General features: G+C 41.9%; 1 protein-coding gene across 1 annotated transcript in view; it reads left to right on the top strand.

The window, feature by feature from the left end:
* Positions 1-12,708, top strand: part of ARMH3 (armadillo like helical domain containing 3) — a 2,648,735-nt gene that overhangs the window by 2,264,362 nt on the left and 371,665 nt on the right. Inside the window, exon 22 of the mRNA XM_044055591.1 lies at positions 3,148-3,226. Within this exon, the coding sequence (XP_043911526.1) occupies positions 3,148-3,226 (79 nt within the window). The remainder of the gene's footprint in view (positions 1-3,147; positions 3,227-12,708) is intronic.

Here is a 12,708-nt window from a genome sequence, read left to right as displayed (position 1 = left end):
CAAGTATCCTGTTACATTAGCATGACTCTTTTACTCAGTAGCGTACTGACTGCTCTGAGGTGATGTGTGTTTTGCTTTTCGAGCCATGAAAGATCTAGTACTGTCTGACGACCTGTTTCATTGCAAAAGCAGTGTCTCTACAGGCACCTGCAATAGGGACCCAAGTCTCTACCAGCAAATAAACAAGACTTGCTGGAGGGATAGCTTCATACCTCATCATATTTCCAGCCTGTTGAATAAGTTACCACAGCAAGTCAAATAAGGCCTCCTTTGGCTATCTTGAAGGTTATTCTTGATGATTTGATGGGTAGGCACACATTTACACCAGGCTCATCATGTACAGCCCTCCCCGGTTTGGGAGGTGAGTGCACCAAAAGCTTTCTACAAAAAGGTGTGCAGTATTCTTTGTTAAGCAGTTTAAAAGTTAAGGTTTTTAGTAAATAAAAAGTTCTATTGGTAAAAGGCAGCCATTTGGCTTTTTATATTGTTTAACAGTGGTGTGGATTAATATAAGCCAGGTAGGTAAACCTTAGTATCTTGTTTTCTTTTTTATGTACAAAAGAGGAGATAATAGGCAATGTTCATTCTAGTCTCACAGATAGTATGTTTGTATCAGATGCCTTTTGCTTGCTTATAAATAGATGGGATTTTTTTGTACAACTTTAAGCAGTTGTAATATCTTAGTAAAGTAAACATAAATTTTTTGTAGTGAAGAGCAGTGGATTCCTTGAAGAATCTTTCAAGTCAAGAAGCTGCTGTTTGACTATTCTTTTAGCTGTACCGTATACCACAATGGTTGATATCTGAGTATTAATAATCATATTATTAGACACCAATTCCAGGTTAATTCATAGTCATTTCATAGGGAGTAACTAAGGGTCTTAGAAGCATTACCTGCCATTCAAAGAACAATGTCGTCAGCATATAAACTAATAAACAAGGAAGATCTCAAGGAAAATTTTTATGTAAAATGAGATTAATAAAGGTTCGTAGGAGGTTACTAGGCTAGTGACCCTAGAGCCTTTACAAGCCTAGCCATGTTAATCCCAAGTATCCCCATTTATTCTTTTTTGGGCAGTTTGTAGAACAAATTTATGAACCGAATGTGTCTGTGATCGACACCGGCTACCCCTGTCCATGAGGGACATGGGTGCCATTCTGGGGCAAATTTGCGGTCTCCCATTCAGTTATCTAGGTTGCATTTGAATAGGGTCAGTGAGGAGCTCGGTTTTATGTGAATAGGAAGTCTGTTCTAGTGAAATGGCAGTCTATGTGAGATGTATCTGTCTCTCCAGAGTGTTCTGTTAATGTCACAAGCTAGGTTGAGATCCCTAGAGTGAGTGGCTCTTGTGCCATTTGAATTGCAGATGAGCAGCATTTCCATTAGGGCAGGATTAGAGATTGCTCTATAGGCCAGGCACAAGTCAACCCTCAGCAGCCTATAAGATACAGAGAATTTATTATATCCTTCACCACCTTCCAGTCAGACAGCTTTAATGTTACCTTACTTAAGTCATTGGCTGGTTGCAGCCCACTTATAAAGGACTGCATTTCCAGTGTTTGCTTTAGCCTGTACCAGAGCCAAAATATTAGCGAATCTAGAGAACTCTTCCATACTCCTTTCCAGAGGATTAACTTCCTAGGGATTCTGATCATCTGTAAGCCACTGATGTTCTTTCTTTCTCTCTCTCTAAAAGATGTATTCCCTACAAAGCATTGTTTCAGCTCTTCTAGGAATTCTTGTGTAGTTCAGTATATTCATATGGTTTTGATTTACATAGCAGCAGCTATGGTGGCAAGGCCTCTGTATGCCATACATTCATTAGTCTCTGTAGGATCACTGGTGTCAGGACTTGAGCTTTCACATATGTCTGATTTCCTGTCTGTTAATCAGTAAACCTTATTGGTGCCCCCCCCCCCCCCTTCAGAGGTTCTGATCTTAGGAAACACATTTCCTCAATTGCTGTTAGTGTAGCTTTTCTCCAGGGTATCAGTGTTGTGATTCTATAACCTGGTCTGGTAACTCACTTTATTGCTAAACAGTATTGCCCTAGTATAGTGTCTAGAACTGTGAGATACGATAATACAGGTGAGACCAGTGGACTTTTGTCCTAGCACCGTGCAGATGAAGTTTTGTCAGTGCTGCCTTGCAGTTGTTTGTAGAGACCCTTCTGATTTCCATTATCTTGGAAAATAATTCTGTTGCGTGGAAATCATCCATATCTGTTAATTTTTATGGAATGCAATTATAAGAGTGTCAAGCATTCTTGTATCCCTTGGATCACTTTGCTTGGTGAGTAGTGTACCCTTCATGTTGATCATCTGTGGTCAAGAACTGAAAGAGGAGGAGGAGTTCCTTATCATTTTGTTGGCAGTCCTCCACTGATATTGTTGAGAGAATTGCAATCATTAAGGAGAGTGGATCTGATGATAAAAACATAAAATTTGTCAAGGACTCTCTCTGAAGTTTGAAAGAGTCCAAAGGTGTAGATCCTTCTAATTTCTGTTTATGAAGATCTGGAGTTCTCATAGGTTTCTGCATACGAAAACCAGCAAAGGGTAGCATGATGCAGCAGCAGGAAGGTACAGATGTACATAAGGAAGCAAACTTGCATGGTGCTTATAAAGACTTGGTATAGCTTATGTAGTATATTGTAGCTCAAACTTATGAGAAAAGGGAACATCAGATATACAGACACATATACAGACATACATGCAGAGTCCTCTGCTGTGCATGCCACTGCCAGATGGCAACATACTTATCCAAGATTCCTTTAAAATAAGAAGTGGCACTAGTAAGGTTAAGTTATTCCAGTCTGGAAAAGGTGCGTTTCCCAAAGGAGTGTCACATGGAGAATTTTGAAGGCCATGGGAAGTAAAGAGTTGAGCTGATGATGTGTGTGCATATGTTTATGTATGTATGCATGTGTATGTATGTGTGTGTGTGTATGTATATATATATATATATATATATATATATATATGTGTGTGTGTGTGTGTGTGTGTATATATATATATATATATATATATATATATATATATATATATATATATATATATATATATATATCTATGTAAAGAGAGAGAGAGAGAACTTTACCATGCATAGAAATGCCTAACTTTTTTGTCACTCTGCCATTCTTTCAGTGCCATCATCAATCACTTCAATCCGAAGATTGAATCATATGCTGCACTGAATCACATCTCACAGCTTGCAGAAGAACAGGTAGGAAAGTTATGCTGTAACTTTTGGATCCTTTTTAGTGATGAAATGCAAATGGTTTCAGTTCCTTGTATTTGATTTTTGTCTTTATAACTGATGAACTAATTAAATGGGCTTCTGTTCATATGCACTAATGAAACAGCCTTGAAAAGTATAACTGATTTTTGAAGACATTCATTAAACATGTATTCAACCACTGTTATTTCTCTGGGTCAGTTTTAATGAGAGAAGGAGGAGAAATGCTTCAGAAATTTAACTAATATAATACTGATTGTGGCTACCTAAGTTTAGACCATTAACAGTCAGAATATAGAAATAGGGAGTACTGCTGCAGCTTAACTCATGAGACTTAACTAGCTTTTTTCCCTGTCTTTTTAGGGTAAGTCAGAAGTCTTAGTAGTGGCTTTTCCCAGAGTTGAATGTTACTGCAGGTGAAATATCTGCCAGATGCCTGGTAATTCAGTGAAGAACTGTTTGTCCAAGTTAGATGCAAACTATTGAAGATAAAGTGTTGCATTCTGCCACAAGCTAGAATTGCGCCCCACTGGATGTTCTTTGTGTTTCACTGTTGCAGTCATCACACATAGGTTATCCTGCCAGGGGTAGCCCACAGTCGGCCCAAGTACCAGAGGCTTAGTATTTCTGCGTTGGTTGCTGTCACTTCAGGACTGATGTCAGGTCGTCAGTGGTGTAAAAACAGGCATCCGATGCCATTACACCAGTCTTTCCTGCCGAGGAGCCAGAAGCAGTTCACACAAGTGCCGGTCGGCCGCTACCTGAGTTTTCGTTTCCGAAATTGAATGATCTTGAAGTCTTCTAAAGCTAAATACCCCATTGGGGATCCTTTTTTCTTGCTCTAGCCAATGTGAGAAAAAGTTAACAATTGTCTCGCCTTTGGAAAGCAAATACCTCACCGAGATTTCCATTCTTACTGCATCACCTGTTTAGTCCCAGACCACGACGTACCTCGCTGCTGGTTTTGTGCTTTGTTCAATGCCCAAACTATTCATCATCGGGCCCTTATTGTAGCTAAATACTTCCGTTTTCGATCTCCTTATTCCAAAATGGCTTTGGTAAGCCATCCGACTGCTGATCTTCTGAAAAAAATGTAAGGATAAAGACAGAGACAGACTACACAGGTCTAAAACTGTCGATGCTTCCGTTAAGCTAGTCACCAATTTGCCGGTACTCAGTGAGGCACTTTCACAGCCCCTGATGCCCGCGTCGATGGATTTGCAGGCCGCTACCGAGACCCATTTGTAGTCTGGTATGCCACGAGACTCTTCTTTGACTATGGAACCTGCGGACGTCTCTACCTTGGATGGGTCCGCAGCCACTGTGCAGGCACTAGCATCTGAGAAAATTCTTCGCACTACTGATATTCGACACAAACCGATGACTTCATTCGCATCTTAAGTTCTTTCTAAAACTAGCGAGTTTCTAAGGCCAAGAGTACGAACTACGCCTAAAAAACTGACGACCCAAACTCAAGCACCTCCTTCCTTGCCAAAATCACAGATGCTTAAAATGGCAGAAGACCTGATCATGCTGATTAGGGGAAGCCAGCCTTCCCCTGCTAAAAGAAAAAGAGACTTGTCCCCAGCAGCTTTATCTGACCAAGAGTCCGATGACACTGAGGTTTTTATGATACTGAAGACATTCCCTTATCTGCCTATGAGGATTCAGCTGCAGAGAGGAATCCATTCCTTCTGCCTCCTCTCTAGAGAATTTTTCTTTTGGTGAAACCCTACATACTTTGAGAGAGCATTTCCATTGGGAATGCCAGGATTATCATCAGTCCAAAAAGAGACTCAGGGAATTTTTAGACTTACCACAGCACAGATCCTTCGTTATCTCTCCTGTTCTGGATGTTGTGGATGATGTCTTTTGAAGTCCAGTCTAACTCCTGATCCCCTGCTCCCAGGAAACCTGACCGGTACTACAGAGTCCCTGACTCACACAAATTTCTTTTCAAAAATCCTACTGCTGATCCAGAGGTCATCTCCCAAGGACCTAAAGGAATAAAAGCAACTACAGCTAAGAATCCCACCCCCTTGGACAGTGATTCCTAAGCTTTAGACAGATGGGGTAAAAAAGTATACACCTCTGCAACTCTTGCTATTAGAGCATTAAATTGTCAGCTCGACATGCTGAAATACCAGCAATATACTATGGAACGTATTAAGCAAAAATTATCTACCTTCCCTGACTGTACAGAAATTAAAGCCAAGTCAGCAAGCATACCCTGCAATGTGGGTTTGACACCCTAGAAGCATCTTGCAGGGCAGCAGTCACAGGTTCTGTGCTTAGAAGGCATGCCTGGCTTAAGGAGCAGACCTTGCCAGACCATGTCAAATCAAAATTATTGGACACACCTCTGAATAAGGACAACATGTTTGGCACCAAAGCAGAAGAGGTTTTAAAAAAGATGGAAGAAAAAGCTAAGTCTGTGCAGACAGTCAAAGATTTTTTTGCAAGTGCAGCCTCCGAGATTCAGTAGGCATTGCCTCTCAAAACATTGGTCCTTTCCAGCCCCTTCAAGGCCACCTCAAACTAGACCTTGGGGAAACAGACCCCCCAGACTACAGTCTGAGTATGCAGAGATCTAGGCAATGGAGTTCCTCCACTTCTAAATCAGGGAGGGCTAAACCACCCCCTTATGGAAAGAATTTGCAATGACTTTTGGACTCCTCTCCTCTGCCCATTGCTCGTGCCCCTAGGAGGAAAACGTGCCCACCATGCAAAAAACTGGGCCTCCATCACCAACGATCGTTGGGTCCTCAACATAGTATTCCAGGGGTACAAATTTTATTTCCACACGCTGCCAACCCCAAAAAGGTTCCCAGATCTTCCTCCAAAACAGTGGGCAGAGGCACAAAACCAAGTTCAGACCCTGCTCTCCATAAGGGCAATTCAGCCTGTTCCTGCAGAACAGATGGGCCAAGGTTTTTATTTCAGACTTTTCCTGGTACCCAGAAAAGAGGGCACTTGGCACCCAGTCTTAGATCTATCCATTTTAAATACCTTCCTGGTGGTACCAAAATTCAAAATGCTCACCCTACAGCAGCTTCTCCCTATGCTGTCCAAAGATGCCTAGTTAGCCACCCTAGATCTAAAGGAGACCTATCTGCACATCCCAGTCAGGGACTCCTGCAGGAAATATCTACGTTTCAGGGCAGGAACTATGCATTATCAGTTCTCTGCACTTCCCTTTGGCTTATCCACTGCTCCCAGAGTTTTCATAAAATGCCTGGCTCCAGCCATTGCCTACTGCAGACAGAGAAATATTTAAATTTACCTCTACTTGGACGACTGCCTGATTCAGGCAATCAGTCAGGAAAAGCTGTTGCAGCACCTGACATTTGTAAAGGACCTTCTAACCTCCCGGGGGTACACTATCAATGAAAAGAAATCCAAACTAGTCCCCAGCCAAAAAATTGTATTCCTGGGAGCAAGCTTGGACACAGCATCCCAGATGGCATTCCTTACTCCAGAAAAACAAACCTATCTGACAGGCTACTTCTCTCAAATGGCCACCAGAACCCAGTTATCCACAAGGAAAATCCTGCAAGCTCTAGGGTTTATGGCCTCCTGCATTCTACTAATTCCATATGCCAGACTGCATATGAGGAAACTTCAATGGTACTTAAGTCTTTGTGCTAACATTCTCAGGACCTGGAAACTATCATACCTATTATACCTTGTCTAAGGAAAGAGTTCCTTTGGTGGGCAGCAGCATGCAACCCCAACAAGGGGCTTCCCTTTACACAACCCCATGCCACCCAGACCCTAACCATAGGCACATCAGACTATGCCTGGGGTGCACATCTGGATGGCAGGTGCATTCAGGGCCACTGGAGACTTAATCAAATTCATCTGCACATCAACCAAAAGGAGATGCTAGCTGTTCAGCACGCTCTGACAGCTTTCAGATCCCTACTATCTCCAGGGCCTCTACTAATAAAAACCAACAACACCTCAGTGATGTGGTACATCAACAAGCAAGGGGGAACCACACTCTTACCCACTCTGCAGGCTAGCCATGACCCCCTGGAAAATGGCCTCAGCCATGCATATTCACCTGCAAGCTCATTTCCTGCCAGGCAAACAAAACTCTCTGGCAGACAACTTAAGCAGAAATCTCCTAGACCCACAAGAGTGGCAATTAAACCACAACACCTTCAGCCTTGTGACCCAGGAATGGGGTATCCCAAAGGTGGACCTATTTGCCTTCCCCTACAACCACCAGCTCAGCAAATTCTGCACCAGGGGACCTCACAGCAAGGCCTGGACAGTGGATGCCCTATCCTTCCAGTGGGCAAATATCTCAATCTGTGCTTTTCCCCCTCTACCTCTTCTTACAAGAGTATTACTCAAGATAAGGGAGGAAAGACCCCGGGGCAATCGTGATTGCCCCAGACTGGCCACGCCAACACTGGTACCAACTACTGTGCAGTATGTCACCATTGCCTCCATGGCACCTCTCCCAGATCCCAACTCTCCTGACTCAGCAGGAGGGATAGTTCTTGCATCTGCAATTGCAGACCCTGAACCTTGCAGCCTGGCTTATTCCTTGACTTCTCCTCCAGTGGCCAGCCTAAGCAAGCAGGTACTGGATGTCATATATGAAGCCAGACGACCCAGTACTAGAAAATCCTATGCTGACAAGTGGAAAAGGTATTGTTCCTGGGTCCAGACTAAAGGATTGGACCCAGCACAGCCCTCCTTACCTCTCATCCTGGATTACCTAGCAGACCTACTCCACAAGGGCCTTACCCTTCTCGTCCATTAAGATCCATGTCACTGCCATCTCTGCTCATTACAGCACTGAGCCACCTCTCTTCTCACACCCTCTCATCAAGCAGTTCCTGAGAGGAGCTAGCAACTTAAGGCCACCAAGAAGAGCCCCTACCCCTGCTTGGGACCTTAACTTTGTGTTGGAAAAGCTCACGCTACCCCCCCCCCCCTTTGAGCCTGCAGCATCAGCAGAGTTAAAGTTCCTCTCTTGAAAAACAGCCTTGCTTCTGGCCATCACTTCAGCCAAAAGACTGTCGGAGCTGCAAGCACTTATGTCTGTGGAACACTTCATTATTTTTCATGCTGACAGGGTCTCCCCCAGGACTAACCCAACTTTCGTGCCTAAAGTGGTATCCAGTGTGGCTCTCAACCAATCTGTCCATTTGCCCACCTTTCCCCATAATCCTCAAAATAAGGGGAAAGGATTCTGCACTCTTTAGATGTGCACAGACAGCTCAGATTCTACCTTGATAGGACTAAGCCCTTTAGGAAATCTGACCAGTTACTAGTCAGCTTTGCACCAGGGGCAAAGGGCAGGGCCATATGAAAGCAAACCATCTCCAAATGAATAGCACACTGTATCCGTTTCTGTTACAAACACCATGGGAAACCACCCCCTCAGGGGCTCAGAACACATTCCACTAGGGCAACTTCAGCATCTACAGCCTTTCTCAGAGGAGTCCCTACCAGAGACATTCTGGAAGCTGCAACTTGGAGTTCTGTTTATACCTTCACCAAGCGTTACCACCTGCCTATCTTTTCCAAATCCAGGGCAGGCTTTGCAACCACAGTCCTGCAGGGCATACTAGCCAGCCCCAACTCTTCTTGACTGCCTCCACCCATTCCACAGCTTTGGGAATCAACCCAAGTGTGATGTCTGTAACAGTGAAACATGAAGAACATAGTACAGTTGTGTACACTTACCGTAAATGTAGATGTTCAATTGTATTCACTGTTGCAGTCCTGGTTTCCCACCCTCCAGCCCCCCTTGTCTCTCTCTCTCTCTCTCTCTCTTCCTCACTCCTTACAGGGCTATTGGTATTTACTTTTTCTCTTCCTCACTCCTTACAGGGCTGTTGGTATTTACTTTATACTGGTGGTGTTTTTCCACCATAGCTTAGCTCCCTATTTGGGGGCTCCTGACATTTGGGGAAAATAAAACTGATGTAATGGTGTTGGCTGCCTGTTTTTATACCACTGACACCCTGACGTCAGTCCTGAAGCGACAGCAACCGACACAGAAATACTAAGCCTCTGGTATTCGGGCCGACTGAGGGCTACCTCTGGCAGGATAACCCAAGTGTGATGACTGCAGCAGTGAATACACTCAAACATCTACATTTATGTTAAGTGTACACAACTGTACTTTCTGTTCCTTGTGGCATGTTCATGGTATCAGACTTATGGGACATAATTTTAACCTTGAAAATACATCAGAGGGCTGTTGGGGGGCAACATTTTAGAAAAGGCATAATGCTGATTTCTTTTTTGCTGCTTGAGGGAACATGTTAACTGCATAACAAGGAGGAGTTGCAAACAGAAGAAAAATGTAAAAAGATGTGTTCATTTCTTGCTTTGTAATATTGTTTCTGAATGTCATTTCACACTGACTGCTTTCCATCGTTTGTTTGTTGTTGAAAATTTGAAAAGAAAATCATTTTCTTAGTTCTTATATGTAAAGTATAGTTCTGCCAAGATTCTGTAAGTAAAATTAAACAGAAAAATAGAAAGGTTCATCTAAAAGAAGGGCATGGTGTTTACATTTTCCTTACAAGTTATTAAACAGTAGTGCAGGTGCTGTGAATAAGTTTATATGTACCACTGATCTTGTTGCCTAACTCACTCTTCATAATTAATAATCATTACAAGAGAATATACTGTTGTAACTTATAAATGACGCACAGGTATCGCATTAGAGCCTGTGACCGGCTGGCTGTTTGAAATTACTGATTTAGTCCCTGCTGACAAGGTAAGAAACTATTACACATGACTGATCATTTTAAAAGATGACAAAGGAGCTTATTTTTAGTGGTTTGCTCATGGCTGCCATGTGTAGAAGTAGGTTAGTTGGAATCAGATCCAGGTGGAATCATTATAGTGTGGTGATAGAAGTGAGCCAGTGGCCCTTGTCTGAGGATTTGGTTTGTCAGGTGAAATTCTTTGTCACTCACCAGACACTTGACAGCACAAGATTGTACTAGGAGCACAGCAGGTACAATGATTACTTTTCAACTAAAAGTAAGTGAAGGTTAATATTTATCTGGATAGTAAAAGGACACTTTAGTGTACAAATGTAGTACAGGTAACCCAGATGTCAGTCAACATGTCTCCTCTTTCAAGTATATCTATTCACATGGCACATTCATATCCACCTAAATGTAGAAATCACTCTTTTGTTTTAGTATCAAACTTTTTACCAATTAACCAGTGAGATTACAGCTTTAATGTGAAACCTGAACCTTGCATGAGGTTATGTGTTAATTTTCCATGTACAGAGTATGGAAAAATCAGATTTAGTGTTTTTGCCTGGAGCAGCAGAGAGCTTGCAGGACTACAACAGTTGTTTACTGAAATGGCTAGAAATTAATTACTTTTGTTGGGCCAGCAGTCCACAGATGAATTAATAGAACTTTCCACCCTCTGGAACATCTCTCCAAAGACTGTGGAACTCGCATAGCGTCCTAACAGCTATTCATTGTTCTGTGAAAACACACTTCATTAAATAGTTTTTAGTTTCAAATAATTTTTATCACCCCTCTTTTTAAAACAATGCAAGCAAAAGCTTTTTATGTGGTAATTGTGGGTAGCCTGTTGCACTTTTTTCTCTTAAATTAAAAAAAATGGAGCTACAAAGTAATTCACTGAATTGTGCAAAACTAAATATTTAGGTTTTATCCCTCTTTTTTAAAAGAAAAAAAAAGCCATTAACATCAAGTCAAAATGTGCTTGTCAACTGATACAGAAAGGTAAAGCCTTAATTGCTTCCCAGCTGACGTGGATTTAATTAACATCTTGGAGACTGGAGAAGACCATTGAGGAGGGATATGGGTCTGAGTGGCAGACTAGTTTACTCGTCTTGAGAGTGGGTTTCCCTAAGATATCGCTGCAGTAGCTACATTTTAGAGGACAGGAAGCTTGCAGAAGGCCTCACATGAGCCTACCAAACAGTGCTTCACACTGTAGCGTGGCCAGATCTTTAAAAGCATACTCTTGTGCCCAATGTATGGTAGGTTCTTGTTTCTGGAGGTGTGCTGAGAGCTACAAAAGAGGAGGGATGGGGTTCTTACAAACAAAAGTTGAACCCCTCTCACTTGGATGATTGCCTAGTTTCCTAACTCTCACCTTTCAACCAGCTGAACAAAGAAGTTAATCCCTTAGAAGCAAGCTGTCCCCTAAAAGACGGGCCTTTACAGACTGATCTATGGGACCAAAGTAATTGGAAATTAGGGATGAAATGAGAGAGTTGTTAGGGAGACACCACTGTGAACCTGATACTTATGACTGGGAATGATACCCCCCCCAAAAAAAAAGATAAATTTTAAGCTGCATAATGAAATGCAGTCTTTAAAATGAACATGTTTTCTTTATAGTCCTTAAGAAGTATGTGCATGTCCCTGTAAATAGAGCTGTATGGACACATTTTTGTCATACCTGGGCTGTTTCTTAGTATTTTCAAGGTAGTCATTCACAAATGGACTATCATCTTGTCAGAATGTGTCTGACATTTGATATAGTGGCCATAATACCCTTTAATGTCTCGTATCACCAAGGAAGCTGGATTCTCATTTTGAGTTATTTGTCTAAGACTGTCTGACTTTTCTGGAAGTTGAGTTCTCTTACTTTGTTTTTGGTGTTTGCATCAGATTGCATTATGTGTTTCTGTTCTTAGTCCTGTGTTTGTGGGGCTTCCCAACATTCTGTAAAGCAGGAGGAGCCATATTGAATTGGTACTTCAACATGAGCCTTCTTGGAGGTTTTGTTGTGTTGGAATATATAGAATGCCTGTAACCTCTCAACATTGGGAACTCTTATTTTTACCAGAGACTTCTCCTTTCTGGCAATCCTGATAGCTTTGCTGAAGATGGCCTTGAACCTCCCTGTCATGCCAGAGTCAGAAATGTCACCTTGGTCAATGGTGCCTGAAACATTTAAATTTGTATACCTTTCTAATTCCACCTCTTTTGATTGATTTTGTTATGCTTTTCTGTCTTTCTTATATGTTCTTTGTCTTTTAAGTCATTTTTATATTTACTGCCATATACCTTTGCAATTTTTTTTTTTTTGTAAATTGTATGGTCTCTTGATGAGTACTGTCCTTTGTATGGATAACCATCTCCACAGTATTTGCATAACTTGCTTGTTATATTTTTTCCCAGTGAGTTGTGTTGTTGCTTTTTGTTGTGGCCATCTCTCTTCAGAAACCGTTTCCATTATTTTATATATGTAATGATACTTTGAATCTCATTAATCACTTTGCTTGGTGGCCTTCAGTTTTGCTGGAAACTCTCATATTTTGTTGTCTGGTTGGCAGGTAAGTAAGTTGGGCATTGAAGATGTGGCATAACCTTCACAAGGTTCTAATGTGGCATGCACCTTCCTTTAGATAGTTTATTAGCATGTGAAGATGTTTACCCCCTATATTCTACATCTGTTTTTTTTTTATAATTGTATATATGCAAGTATATTCA

The sequence above is a fragment of the Protopterus annectens genome, chromosome 14.part0 (genome assembly GCF_019279795.1).
Source record: "Protopterus annectens isolate FY-2018-M chromosome 14.part0, PAN1.0, whole genome shotgun sequence".
Classification (NCBI taxonomy): Eukaryota; Metazoa; Chordata; order Ceratodontiformes; family Protopteridae; genus Protopterus; species Protopterus annectens.
The sequence above is the reverse complement of the archived record's forward strand: the minus strand, read 5'-3'. Positions and strand labels throughout refer to the sequence as shown.